This window comes from Eucalyptus grandis, chromosome 1 (genome assembly GCF_016545825.1).
Source record: "Eucalyptus grandis isolate ANBG69807.140 chromosome 1, ASM1654582v1, whole genome shotgun sequence".
NCBI classification, from domain to species: domain Eukaryota; kingdom Viridiplantae; phylum Streptophyta; class Magnoliopsida; order Myrtales; family Myrtaceae; genus Eucalyptus; species Eucalyptus grandis.
Genome location: NC_052612.1, coordinates 2,734,347 through 2,749,106, shown reverse-complemented (window position 1 = coordinate 2,749,106; position 14,760 = coordinate 2,734,347). Strand labels below are relative to the sequence as shown.

The following is a 14,760-nucleotide window of genomic DNA, read 5'->3' as shown; positions in this document are numbered from 1 at the left end:
TTTCTATTCATCAATTTATGAATTTGATAGTTTTATCTGTCACTTAATGTATGCAATACCTTGTTTATATTTATTCTTGAGTTTTTTAATAGATACTGTCTTCTGACAAACAAATAAGGAACCATCTCGATATCCTATATATTTTGTTGTGACCAAAATTATACTAGAGGAGAGCGGTAAAACTCAAACAAAGCAAAAAGGTGGCATTTATCTCCATTTCAAATCCCGTTCCAACTTGGAAGGGGGAGGTGGGGTTCAAATCCCCACATTCTCGGGGGGATGGGGGGTAGGGACGCGTAAGTTTCGAGAGGGGTTGCGACTCTTTACGCCCGCAAAGTAGGGCACAAGTCTACGAGTGAGTGTAGAATAGGCATAGAGTAGGGACCGACCAAAAAAAAAAAATCTGTTAAACAGATTGAACATCCCAAGTAATCAAATGGATAAATCCCATTTTAGATTGACTAAAGCATCGGATTATTATTGTTTGATCTCCCATTTATGACTTGCGATAGACAATGCGACGGAGACGTTACATAGATCACATCTTTGGAGGGGTATATGATCTCAATTAACTTTTTTGTTCTATGAAGAATAAGATTGGAAATGGAGCTATTCCTAGAACCCCAAAAATGACTAAGTCAAGATAGAATCTTCTCGATTTGAAATTTCAATCAATTGATCAAGAAGTCGAGCTTTTCAATTTGCGTTCTTCTTCTCGGTTTATGCCGTAATATCAGTATTTAAGAAACATCTTGCAAAGGTAAAAAAGGAACGATCAAATTGTCTTCGATAAAATATTGTCTTATGAGTTCATTTTCTGCCTTCTTCAAATTCATAGATGACCTTTTTAAACCCAAAATCCTTGACACGTAAATATAAGTTTTATTTTTTTCTAAATTTTGATAATATTTTAATTGTTCTTAAGTGCAGACAAATAAGCCTTCTGTCTTTGCCAATATGATGAATTCTGTATTTTATTTCAAAATTTAGACAAATAAGCTTATATTATATTACCATACATTGAATATAAGAGCCAGCTTCGTCGTGTTCTTAAATTTCATTTTCAGCGAGAATGGTATTTATTCTTGAAAGTAAAATTTCTCCCAACATGAATATAAATTAGAAAAAACACATTTGATTCTGTGGTTTGCAAAGTTAAAAAAACGTACTTCAATTTTCGTCGTGTTCATTATAAATACAAATTTACAAACCTTTTCTTTTCTTTTTTTATTTTGTAGTCCAAAAGTTAAAAAAAAAAAATTGCGTGTGTTCTATCCTTACTTTGAAAACCATTTTCTGACCGAATGCATTTTCAATACAAATCTCATTTTCAAAAGAAAATAGAAAATTGAATCATTTTTTTTTTCATATGAGCAAAATCAAAACAAAGATAGAAAACTTGTCTTTCAAATGAATATACCAAATGAAAATACACTCTATCGTTAAACGTAAATATACGTTTTGACTTTGGAAATAACATACCCAAATATATTTTTCAATATTTCTATTTACGTTACAAACTTGCGTTTTGCAAGCCAAATTCATTTTCAACAAAATAGGAAATTTTAAATCTATTTTCCTTTTGTCAAATGAACACAGTATTTATCAAATCGACCCTAATGCTTGAAAATAATAGGGAAGAAATAAGGAAAAAGAAATGAGGAGAAAGGGGGCAAAAACAAGAGAAAAGAAAAGGCAGAAACAAAGGAGTCAAAGAAAGAACACATTGATGGCCAAGCTTAGAGCCACTCAAAAATCTCCAACCTTTCTCATTCTCTCTCTTCCTCTGTTTCAAAACTCAACAACGTACACAAGAATGACTCCTCCCTTCTCCATCTTCTCCCTGTCCAGTTCTTGCAGCCAAAGCCAATCACACAAAATCTCTTCCATTTGATTGGAACTGAATCAAGAACCAAGACCTCATTAAAGGGCCATGGCTTTCCTCCTTCCCAACCTCTCCCCTTCTCTCCTCCAACCCAAGTCCAAGGACAAGCCCTTCCACCCCAACCAACCCTTCTCTCCTTCTCAACCCACCAAGCCCTTCTCTCTCTCTGCTTCCTCTCCCTCTCCCTCTTCTTCTGCGGTTTCTGTCAGCCCTGCCTTGAGCAGTGTCCAAACGCCGACCGTGCAAGGCGTTGAAGTGGATACCCCCCGCGATGAGAAGGAGAATCAGGAAAGAGATGACTTCTTCGTCAATCTTGGGCTCGCCGTCAGGACTCTCCGTGAAGACATGCCTCTGCTCTTCACCAAGGACCTCAATTATGACATATATAGGTATACTTTCTCTCTTTCGTTTTTTCTAACTGGGGTTATTTCTAGCTCCTTTTCTTTGGGTTTTAATTTTGTAGGATTAGGCTTTGAGATATATATAGTTTGGGATTCTTAATGCCCATTCAATAGTGTGAAGCTGGTTTTGGAATGCTCACAGCTTCATCTTTTTCCTGTGGTATTTGTGCATGTGTTTTTGATTACTATTGTCATCCTTAGCCAATTTGAAATTTCCCTTACTATAGGAACAAGCTTTCAAGTCTGCAATTGGAGCATAGATATTAAAGCCTATCGAAGAAAACTTTCCTTCTAACCTCAGCACAGCCCATTATCCTACCACATACTGCCCTATTAATTCTCAAAAGTATTGAGTCGACACTTTCCAACAAAAGAAAAGTCATGTATACAGCAATTCCTCGCGATCCAAATATAATGGAGAAAGGCATCCATGATAGACAACGGGTGAAATGAATTCCCTTGAAAGTGCAAATTGCCCATGTAGCTTCGCTAATACAGCCCCTAAATCACGAGAAAGCATACAAACTGCAAAACAGCAGACCAAGCCTGGGTAGCAAAGAGTAAGCGATTGCTATGCTCCGAAGCTGAGTTGCATAGGCAACATGTTATAGAAATTTGCAATTTCCACTTGAATAATCTATTTTTTGTAGCCAATCTCTTGTCCATTGCCAACCAAGCAATAAAACTATCATTTGCTATGCAAGGAACAAAACAGATAAGCTTGCACCTTGGCCCCTTCAATCCTTTAATAAGTATCCCAAGACCTACCCACTGAGAAATCCCCTCACGCAAATAATTTCCCAACTACTCTGTCAGGGACCAGAGGGATTAGGCAGCAAAGAACCACAAAGCTCAGGTTTAATTGTACCGGGAGCTTCAGATCTAGCAGGTGGCCAATGCTGATAAATAAACTAAATAGCATTCTACAACTTTAGACTCAAAATGAATGATTGGTTTTGTTTTGTTGCTTGATGTGGACGTATTTCTACATTAGTTCGCAGATTTTCAAACTTGTCCATTGGTGATATTCCTTTTCAGATTGTTCGAACATATTTAACAGAATTGTCTCATGCGAAACTGTCGAATATTCACACTTTTGGCTGTTTATTTGAAATCATTTTGCAGGGTTCTTTTAGAGCTGAATTTTCGCCTTTGTGAATCTGATTTTTCATGGATGTATGATGTTACGATTTCCATGAGAAGCCTTATGCAAAATTTTAAGTACGTTGTATCTTGTCTTGATGCTGATAGAAATTTTTCTTTTTATGTTGGTTGTCTGTTGTTCAGGGATGATATCACTTTTATGGACCCTTTGAACACCTTTACTGGGATTGATAACTACAAATTGATTTTCTGGGCATTGAGGTTTCATGGAAAGATTTTGTTTCGTGATATTTCCCTCGAGGTATACAGAATTTGGCAGCCTTCAGAGAATATGATATTGATTAGGTGGAATCTAAAAGGGGTTCCTCGGGTTCCATGGGAAGCAAAAGGGGAGTTTCAAGGGACGTCACGGTATAAGTTGGATAGGAAAGGCAAGATCTACGAGCACAAAGTGGACAATCTAGCCTTCAATTTCCCACAACCCCTAAGCCTGCAGTTTCAGTTCTGGATTTGGTCACTGCATGCCCAGCTAGTCCAAATCCAACATTCTTGTGGGGTCCAGTTGATGTGCAACCATCATCCTGGGTGGAATTCTATCGAGTTGTGAGGGAGACTTTGGACCTTCAAGATCATTTGCTTGCACAAGACGGTTTGCTACCTTGCTCATAGTAGAATGTGCAGCTCATAGTCTTGTAATCGGTAGGGCATATACTTGTGAAATAGTGCAACGCAGCTTGTGTAGTATAATAATTGATGGCAAATAAAGCTGGTTTTTGGTGAATGATGATACGGTATATGTACATAAGGAGGTATGTTGAACAGTTCAATGTATACTCTTGATTTTGGAGGAGGTGGAGGCGCTCAAGCGTATGGTTAGTCAGTACATATAGACACTCTGATACAGCCCTGGCTCTTCAGTCCTCTGTTTCCATTGAAGTGATATTATTCCAATTCAAAGTTTTTGCCCCCATAGTGTGCAGTTTTTCTATTGCTTGTGGTTTAGTGGAAGATTGTAGCTATGTTAAATCAAATAGGGAGATTTAGAAAGGGAATAATTAAATATATTCACTCAATTTTTAGAATCATGGTAGCTTGTTCTGCATTCCATGTGGCAGTGAGCTTGCCGGGTTCTTTCTATTTTACTCCCCATGAGGTTTTGTTTTATGCGTAACCATGGAGCTAAGGGACATGTTGCATCCTCATTGAGGTTTCAGTTTTTCTTTTTGATGTAGATGTGTATGGGTGCTGACTAGGTTCTAAATCAGGCAAATGCTTATTCTACTTAAGCTGAGTTTGAACTGAAGTGCCATTGTTGTTTGTGTCCATTGGAACACTTGAGCGATGAGTTCTCTTATAGAGATGTGAGAGCTTAAACTTTCAACTCCACTTTGGTTAAAGACTTTTATTTGCAAAAGTTCTTTGATGTCATGCTGTCACAATTTTGCCTTATTGTCATGCTTACATACAGCAATATTTGGATAGGGGAAAAGAAGAAAAACAGAACCTATTCGCAAGTGTGCCTGGGACTGCAAAATCTGTTGTTGAAATATGTACTTGCCCTCTAATATTTTCAAGGTAATAAGCGATAATGTTTTAACTAGGATGTTAAGAAAATGCATTTGATTCTTTATGAAGTAATTTTTTGCCTCTTGACAGGGTTGTATCTATTTCTCGAGCCTTCAATGTGATGTAGTGCTTGAATCCTTGCTTAAAAGAGTTATAGGCAGAGAATAGAAGCGAAACAGATGTTTGGCTTCAAACGTGGGGATATACTCATCACTATTCTGTAATTCGTTTCATATGAAATCTTTCCTAGTAATATCACCAAGGGAAAACAGAATCTTAATAGGGCTTTTGCATGGTAATCTCAGGGGGACAGAATTTACACAAAACCAGCATATAGCTATCGCAATTGGTTTGAATTTCAATATCAATATCAGTCCGCTCTGAAGCTGCAGCAAGAAAATGAACCACAAATCTGAATATTAGATAAGAACTCCATGTTTATAGTGAAATTCAAAAGTGTTGCGAAAGGATGAAAGGCAAGATCAATCTCCAACGAGATGTTAGCCTGAGAATCAATACATTGTCTAATATGTGAAAACGAAAGTGTTTCCGCCATTACCATCAAATGTTGAGGCAGTCCGAATGTTGAGCATGTTACACGAATATGTACACTCAAATCAACAAACAGTCCTATCAGTGGCGGCAGTGGCAAAAAAAAAAAAAAAAAAAAGAAACGATTGAACGGCATTAGCGGCAGTGGTGGCAGCAACCGTAGAACAAAAGCCAGTATTTACTATCTAGGTAGCACCGACACGCGACACGGACATGTGACACGACACGACACGACACGTCGACACTTAAAATTCTATACAGCTAAGAAAGCTGATGTGCTAGGTAAGTTTACTCTATTTGGAGATTAAAATTCGCATTGTCCCTCTATTCATTCTAATATTCGGGTACTTTCTGTTACCTGACGGGCTAATCTGTATTGCTGTATATCTTGTAATAGTCAAAGTAAGTCACAACTATTACAAGATGTACAGCACTATTACAAGATGTACAGCAATGCGGATTAGCCCGTCAGGTAACAGAAAGTACCCAAATATTAGAATGAATAGAGGGATAATGCGAATTTCAAGGAGTAAACTTACCTAGCACATCAGCTTTCTTAGCTGTATAGAATTTTAGAAATCACGTCATGAAGCAGAAAGAATCAAAATGAGCCAAATTAAAAAGGAAGCTCATCCAATGGTTTTATCGCTGCAACACAACCGAGGTCTGACCCCAGATACTTCTCATACGTGACCTTCAACTGCGCCAGTCTAGCAGCTTTATGAAATCTCAGTATCATCTCTGCACATACTCTGCAAGAATAGGCCAAGCTCGTAAATAATGACTGCAGAATAAGGAAGGTTCACAAAAGAATGATCTTGAGATCTATGCCTGATTTGGGACACTTCATAGCGTGCATGTCTGATGAGCAGCGGTGTCCAAGCTGGAGACATCTGTAGCGTACACCTTGCAACGTATAAAGCCGATGCACATAGCAGTGAAGGCTTGAACTCCAACGCCTCGTATTCCACCAAGCAAAGCTCGATAAGATAAAATGCTAGGTGTTCAAGCTGGAAGAAGTGACCGAGTCAACGAGAAGTGTTAGCAGGTTTAGCGCTTAACAAAATAAAACCAGGGCAAGATAAGCAAGATTTTGCAGGGTATGGACATTCAAGTTTCTATCTATACCTCTATAGTCCAAAATCCAACTCACATCTACATTTTAAATGGTGTGAAGCTCTTCATAGGAAGACATGAAATCATCTTACATGCTAGTCTGACCAAACTCATTCATGAGCTACTGCTTACCTTTTTGTCTGAATGAGCAGCTTTGAGAAACCTCAGCATGAAAACATAAGGAGTAGGCAAATTCAGACGAAATTTCAGCTGCTTTAAGATTGATTTTTCCTGAAAACATGACAAAAAGAAGCCATTACATGTTGCTAATAAAGGCGAGTTTTTCCTAGTTAGTAGCATATAAGAAAAATGTCATAAAAGGTCTAATTTTTGCTCTTCCAATCCTACCATTATTTTACTGGATGATTGAAGTTTAAGAGGCCAAAAGCAATTATAACTTATGGGGAGGCCTTTTATTTTCCTACCAAGTGAAAAGCAAGTTAGATGTTCTTTTCTCTTTCTTTGGCCAGAGCAAGTTATACATTCCACATTGCTACGCATTACATCAAATCAAGTAAGCTATCCCAACCACATAACACGACAACACATACCATCCCTAGCATTTGCTCTCTTGTGTAGGACTCTGCTGAGATGCTGATGAGGTCTTTTATCTATTGGAAGAGAAAGGACAGGAGTAAGCATGTGTCAGAAACTTGCCCACATATAGAATTACATGTGGCAAGAGAAACTTCAACATACCCTAGGATGCCAAAAGTCTTCATATTTAGATGACAGCAAAAGTGCAGTGAGACCAACCAACTGCATCTCTTTCTTCTGGATTGATACTTGAGATAGATACCGGTCTAGCAGTGTCACCATGAGATAAAGTGTCTCATGCATTAAATCAAATTTGAAGTGTACCTACAATATTCACAAAGATGTCTAATAATTTTTAACTTGTGACAAGATTACAACTAATACCATAAAATTAGATTTAAGAGAGTGAACTGGAAAAGGGAAGATAAAATGTTGAGTTCTTAAGTCAATACCTCAATGAGCCAATTTATCAATATGGCTCTCATTTTGGGTGTAATGTCTGTTTGAATTGACATGTAATTTGCCAAACCTGCACTATATGCCTGCAAAACGAGACACTTAATGGATATAAAGGATAGGAAAAATTTACTTTGTGCACTACAACAATAAAGTTAAATTTCGGGAACCCACTTGGAGGCACCGAATGAATTAAAACCTATCTCATATGATCCAGTGAAAATACTACAGTCTCCAAGTTTTCATGAAACCTAAATAGAGTCAATCTCTAATCCCTTTTATGTTCCTAAACAATAAAGGCTAACCATGAAATCCTTCATCTATATAGTGAAAATGTAAAGCACATTTGCCTATATGAACAAAGCTGTCATATCCCTAATTCTAAGACATGTGAGACAAGAAATTCCAGATGATGGTTAGCAATAACCAAACGAAGTGAACAAAAAAAGTACCTCAGTATTCCAATAATATTCGTATATATCATCAACATATTCAGCAACTTCAAGTTGATTGCTGGAATCGTCTATGCTTGGTAATTTTTCCAGCTTTAAGACTTCACCATTTTCGCCGAGGAACTGCAGAATAGACAACCACCCTCAGATTTCATGCAACAATCACATTATGAACTAAACCAGTTCTAACCTTTGATCTAGCCATCAAAAGAGATGTATAAGATCTCCTCCGCTGTGGTTTTTTCTTGGCAATGAAACCTGATGTACTTCCACCAGAGTGGATGATATTACTTGATGATATCACTTCCTTGTCCAGTTGAAGTGTATTCTCTGTAAGAGGAACTGACACTTCTGTCTCTTTTTCAAATGATACTCCATTGACAGATTTGTCTGCAATCTTTACATCCTTAGATGTTGAGGTCCTTTGAGCATTTGAAGCCCCAATTGCGTTGTTAACAACTCCCTGGTTTATAGCAAGTTCAAGCTTAATTTAATCACAGTACCAAGTTAATATGACTGCATGTTATTGCTTGACAAATTACAGTGAGAATAATATGCAAACAAAGAGTTGCTTGGATACGAGTAAAATGATTACTGATGAAAAATTTGAATGTACTTCCAATGCAATTATCTTTGGTATCATTTGAATAATAGAAAATCTAAAAGAAAATAACTGAAATACAGAGCAATTGAATTAGTGAGCCATTTAGATCTAAATGCTACCCATGAAACTGTGATACAATGTATAATAATTAGTTACATCCTCTGCTCACTAGTATTAGCAATAATCTAAATATTGAGATATCTGCTGTTAAGAATGAAAAACCAATTAACTCAACTTATTAAAACCCAAGTCTAGAAATGATTTGCTGGTTGGGATAGCTCTAAGACATACAAAGGTAGAGTGTGTGTGTGTGTGTGTGTGTGTCTTTCTCTGTATTTGAGGTGTAAAAAACAAATGTATCACATACATACAAACATAGCCTAGAATTATCTAAAGGTCATCTTGTGAAGTATGAATTTTCTCTTGGCCCAAAAAAGGTATGAATTTCTTACATGTATATATTTGATTATTACTTGTGATGTATCCCATTATTATGAACTTAGCTGACAACGATAAAATCCATGTTAGCAAATATGAATTAAGCTCTCTGCTAAATAAAAATTGCAAAACAAACTTTCAGGGAAAGCTTACTCTTAACTGAAAAAGTTGATGCTTTCAAAGACTTAAACACGTAAACCAGTTATTAATAGAAATAATGCAAATTATGACATTTATTATTATTTTTTAACGATTCCACCTTATGGTGATTAAAGGGTAAATATCAGTCACAATCAAGCGTGAACCAGAATAATTTCTACCCTTGCACGACTATGTTATCAGTAGCTACTCAAAAAGAGTTGGTGCAAGGAACATCCATAATTATATTTAGTGAATCTCAAACTAGAAGCATCTATGAAGAATAAACCAAGAGAAATTAAACAAATTACTACTTGATAAGAGTGGTTAGCTGTTAACTGACTGCTCATAGGTTTGAAAATTTACCAAAAAGATGAGACACAAACCTCAGAATGTTTTCTTGAAGATGCACCGACAGTAGATTGAAACCTTGGACCCCTACAAAAATTGACAAATATGTTGCGAACGTATATCAAAATTTTTATTATAATGAAAGTAATCCTATTCCAATTCGAAAAGGTGAGATTAAAGAAGAAACGCAGAGGTAAAAGGAAGCACAAGTACAGCACACAATCTTGGATTATTTTCAAGTTTCAGTATCGCCTCATCAAGGTTAGCAACATCCATTCAGGAAGCTTCCACTTGTCTCACCACATCTTAAAAATATAAGTAGCACTTCATTAACTATTTTCCGACTTTTATCACCAACTGCAAAGATGAGAACATCAATATAGGCCAACGTGACTTCTGTTTTGCAATGAATACATTTGGGGGGACTAGCTATACCTATACACACAAATTGCAAAAAGCTGGTTGTCCACAGTTCATTTCTTCCATTAGTAAAACTTGAGGTCACTGATTCACTGATACTTACATCATTGTGCAACCACCTGCCCTTGTACTTGCGACATGGCTTGTAAGATTGCTCACACGTGGAAGTACTTTATGACCGCCTTTCATCTTGGCTGAAAGAAAGTGCAAAGTTAAAGCAATTCATTGACTTGCTAAGAAAAAAATCCCAGTGAATAGCAACTTACTGGGTATAGCACTTCTGCCGTTTCTCTTAGCAGTACTTTCAGAATTTTCCTAACAGAAAAGCAACTTCTTTCAGGAAAATCCCCAGCAAAAGGCCCATGCAATATACTGGAGTAAAATGTGTGCCGTGAAAAAGAAAATCAAGAAAAATAACTAGTGTACTTGGTTCATTATAGCAACGTGGTAACATCTTCAACATAAACAGTTACTTATATATATCAGCAACGATTTCCAATGATGGACTTCTTTAAAACTAGCATTATATTGCTCAATTTTACCTGGCTGTTCCTCCTCAACACTGGCAAAGATTTCCTTAAGACAGAAAAAGATAACCAAAGGAATGAATCAATGTAAAGAATGCATATTTTTCTATGAGAAAATGCAAAAGTTAGCTCTCATACCTTGTTAATGTAGCATTAATTCGAGTCCTGACAAAAAAGGCAAAATTACGTTACACTAAAAAGTCGTAAACAGAGTGACAAAACTGAGCCAAATAAGAGTTAAGCGCAGTAGTCATTTTGAGGATCCTGGAATCAACATTAAAATGAAAATCACAGATAGCAAATACCTTTGTTCAGTGATGCTATGATCATGAAATGGCCCCTTGTTTACGACTCTTTGAGAAGCACTAGCAGTATTAACTTCTTTCATACATGGTAATGACAGATAACTAGTAAGTTCCCAAAAGGCATTTCAAATGAGGTAGAAATCATGCTTAAAAAAATAAAATCATGTTTCACCTCTCTTCACTGTAGGAGGCTCTTCATTCCTTTGATTCATTTGTTCTCTCGCTTTTCCCTGGTTCAATCAGATGATATATTTATACCCATTATGATCATGCCACATGTGTTAAAAGATATCAAGAGATGCCCAAGTGCTAGTTTACAAAATGGTATTATGCTGCCGCATATTGTGGTCAATAAATAGGAGGGGGCAGGGGTCATCTCAAATCATAAAACTAAATGGATAATTTATTCATAAAAGGAGCATCAATCTCCCGCAGCTTAAGGTGCCATTCTGTGATTGTCTAAGGAACTTCAAAACTGGCTCAAGGCTTCAATTACCCCATATTTGGTGGTACCCGACATTTCATGGAAAAGATTTTATCCAATAAATGATATGTTCAGACACGACAAATCACCATGATAAATGCAGATTCAGATTTTCATACAAGTTCCTTTCTGTTGCCCTTTTTCTTTCCCAGTTTTATCGCTTCAGATGAAAATCTTTTCCTCCTCTTAGTGCTTCAGTTGCTCTTTCTTCGCTAACGCCATCAAATCTTGACCATTTTCCTATTTCTCTATTTCGTAAACTCCCCTTTGAGCTATTAATTGGTAATTAATTGGGCTTTAAATACAACTCTTCATTGCGTCAAGAGTGACAACATCACTATCTAATTCAACCTGACTATAAAGTCTGGACACCTAGAGCAAACACGTTAGTTTGCCAACCACTTATCAAGTCTTAGAAACATCAAATACAAAGGTATAAATAAGCCATAACCCCCAGCCAATTTACCACTACTCACCAAATTTCAAAATGTAAGAATCGATAAATCTGATAAGTTCAGAAAGAAAATGCTAGGCTGCTTCAAGAGAAGAAAAAGTACCATCGCTTGTATATAAGATAGCCAAGAGCAAAAGAAGGGGAAAAAAAGAGAGCAGGAATGCAGCTTACCACCACAAAGGATTTCTTTTTCGCAACTCCTGCTTTCCTAATGCTTGGATCCACCGAAACACTGGCAAAAAAAAGGTGTTGAGAGCTTTACCAAAAACAAAATCAAAGGAAAAATAGAATTGCTGAATGCATTTCGCTGTAGGTATCCAAAACAAAAACTTCCAACTTTTACGACTAGATGTAAGCCCTACAAATATGTGAAGCACAAAAGATCTCTAAGCATACCGATGCAAAGATGGGAAGCCCTCACTTTTGTACTTCCTGCAATATATTGTTTTTAATGTGATTAGAGCTACGCACACAATTAGGATGCTAATGGAGAAACATAAAATTCTGTAGTCATGTCAACTGTCAAAAGCCACGAAATCTTCACATAACATGCCAGAAATAGATAGGGTAAAAATAGAAATAAAATAAAGGAAGAGAGAAAACTCCCTATCAAGATATAGCAATGCTCACATTGGTTTGGACCCATCGCAAACAACTTTATCGGAAACATCACTTTTTCGAACATTGCTAACATCAGCCAAAGCTTTTCTTCTTATATTTGCTTTGCCTAACAAAAACAAATTATAATCAGAAGAATACAAAATCTCAAGAAAGCTTTCTTTCTCAGCCTAGTTTAACCGTACCAGAAGCATCATTTTTACTAGCGGTCTTCTTTTGGTTCTCAAAACCAACCTGCAAGTGAAATGACTAAATATTTAATGCGTATATGGATTAAGTTCATAAGAAGTAACTTGAACGAAAGGAGACTAATGTAAAAGTTCCACTATGCAAGAGACAGCAATTCTCCTTGCTTCACTTACAGTAGTCCCACTGACGCCTTTGTTAGCTGTCATTGATGTTTTTCTGCAAGAACAAAGAAGACAAGCTAGATAATACAAAAAATATTATTTCTAGAACAACCAGAACAACTCCTTGAAGTAAAATAGTTGTTTATAGGCTCTCTAGCAGCAAAATACCATGTCTACCACAAGCCCTTGATGATTAAAGTGGAATTGCCTAGTACTCTCACAAAATGGTTGTAGGCAGCTTCTGATACCAAAATTATGATAAAATGTTTGACATGTAACTTCATAGAAATTTTGAAAAGGAGTCCAGGGAATTAATGATGAACGCAGAATTTCTACTGTAATGAGTGTCATGGTGTCTCGTGGTCTGAGCGGTTCAACTCTATGGATACTAATAACCGGCCAATATAGCATCCTCAGCTCAAAGTCTTCCGGTTCAAACAATGACATGACCCGCAAGCAACCGGTCCAAGATAACTTTCCTAAGATTCTACATGGAGATCTGAATTCGGTTCAGGTACCACTTGATATCCGAACCTTTAAACAACTCACACTGTAAATATCAGGGAAAAACAGCTCAAGCACTGGATAGGTTTCTTTAAATTTTTCCCACATGAAACTCATCTCCCAATAATGAAGCTGAACACTACCATATAATCCATCAGAAAAGAAAACCTGGACGTGTCTAAAACAAAAGGAGACTCGTAACATTCCCTAATAGCAGTAATTCCACGAGAAAAGTTCAGAAACGTCTCTTACCGTGGAGGCACGCTAAACCTTGAATTTGCCTGCGCAGATTTTCTTTAACCCAAAAAAAAAAAAAAGTGACTATCAGAAGGCAAGATTTGCAGAGCACTAAGAGACTGAACGAATGAATCAAACAACTCACAATCTGTCCGCCGCAGCTTGATCAGTACCGAGTTCCCCGGCATCCGTGTAAACCTTGAACTTCCCGGCGCAGACTGCTTGCATTTACAAAACGATGACGCGCGTCGGCAACGCCAAGTACAAAAGATCTAACGGAAAATTCGAATTCCAAAATAAAAAAGAAGAAGAAGAAGAACTCCTACCGTTCTTCTTCTTGGAGGATTCCTCCGCGAACGGATTCAGGCCTCCTTTGACCTTCGCCTAAGAGTTTCATCCAAGAAAACGCGAAGAAGATTGCAGCAATCAGAAGCCAAAAAAACAACGAAAGTTGCGCCTGCTCTCGGCAGATTCGACATCGGTAAAAACATCGCGAGAAGACGAGGAGAAATCACCTTGGCGGTCACCATTCCTGCTCTGCTCGATCGCTGCGACGATTTCATCCCAGCCGAGAGAATCTCTCTCTCTCTCTCTCTCTATCTGCGAAATGCGAGTTTGAGTTTTGAGTTCGAGAAAGAGAAGCGCGTCTTTTCGGCGTTTTGAAATGTGAGCGTGCATTGACATTAATACCCTCCTGCGGCCAAAGGAGGCCTACGTGAAAACTCTTTCGTTAAACAAAGATGATTATAAATTTTGGCCTAACATGTAACGTAATCCTTAAAAAATTTATTTATTCAATGAGATTTTTGAATTTTAACCCAATGTACAATAACGTTCATTAATTTTTAATATGACTTTTAGTATATAATTGATATAGTTTCTTAATTGTATGAAAATATTTAATATTATTTCTAAAGTTGAATTAATGAAACATTTAACATTTAGGAAAAAGTTACAAAAAATCCTAAACTTTAACTCAGAGTGATATATTTATTTTAAACTATTTTTTTGTACAAAATACCACAAACTTTATCGATTGTAATATATTTACTCCAAACTTTTACTTATATAACACATTTATCCCAAATTTTGCTTTTATGTCGTCAAAAATCCCACACTTTTTTTATAACAATAAATTTCAAGAGTAAATATGTCATAGATTTTTTTTTGTGGAGTTTTTGGTACCACAATAAATAAGTTTGGAATAAATGTGTTACATTGTACAATATTTGAATAAATGTATTACGATGGAGGAAATTTA

The 14,760-nt window shown here is 36.7% G+C and overlaps 1 protein-coding gene and 1 pseudogene across 3 annotated transcripts; one reads left to right on the top strand and one right to left on the bottom strand.

The window, feature by feature from the left end:
• Positions 1 to 1,730: 1,730 nt before the first annotated feature.
• Positions 1,731 to 4,293, top strand: LOC120291104 (annotated as a pseudogene).
• Positions 4,294 to 5,946: 1,653 nt separating this feature from the next.
• LOC104448401 (cyclin-B1-5) lies at positions 5,947 to 14,113 on the bottom strand. 3 transcript variants are annotated; one of them, XM_010065939.3, is made up of 24 exons: positions 14,015 to 14,113; positions 13,826 to 13,883; positions 13,645 to 13,720; positions 13,515 to 13,556; positions 12,771 to 12,813; positions 12,594 to 12,642; positions 12,421 to 12,517; positions 12,187 to 12,222; positions 11,962 to 12,022; positions 11,025 to 11,082; positions 10,853 to 10,928; positions 10,686 to 10,712; positions 10,563 to 10,596; positions 10,287 to 10,335; positions 10,124 to 10,214; positions 9,636 to 9,687; positions 8,260 to 8,532; positions 8,070 to 8,192; positions 7,614 to 7,703; positions 7,324 to 7,485; positions 7,176 to 7,235; positions 6,757 to 6,855; positions 6,340 to 6,518; positions 5,947 to 6,260 (listed from the first exon to the last, which is right to left on the bottom strand). In XM_010065939.3, exons 1-24 carry the CDS (start codon positions 14,060 to 14,062, stop codon positions 6,125 to 6,127), a joined length of 2,019 nt encoding a protein of 672 aa, XP_010064241.2. In that variant the 5' UTR covers positions 14,063 to 14,113; the 3' UTR covers positions 5,947 to 6,124. The 3 variants fall into 3 exon arrangements, with proteins under 3 accessions (XP_010064241.2, XP_010033607.2, XP_010026638.2); XM_010035305.3 differs by having other exon boundaries at positions 10,853 to 10,925; XM_010028336.3 differs by having other exon boundaries at positions 13,645 to 13,717.
• Positions 14,114 to 14,760: the final 647 nt, after the last annotated feature.

Bases quoted from the DNA above. Each gene is read 5' to 3' on its own strand.
- LOC104448401 (XM_010065939.3), bottom strand. From the start codon at position 14,062: ATGAAATCGTCGCAGCGATCGAGCAGAGCAGGAATGGTGACCGCCAAG. The intron at 11,083-11,961 runs GTAAGCTGCATT...TGATTGAACCAG, and splicing joins AAAAGAAATCCTTTGTGGTG to GGAAAAGCGAGAGAACAAAT. The intron at 10,336-10,562 runs GTAAAATTGAGC...CTTTTCTGTTAG, and splicing joins TGTTGAGGAGGAACAGCCAG to GAAAATTCTGAAAGTACTGC.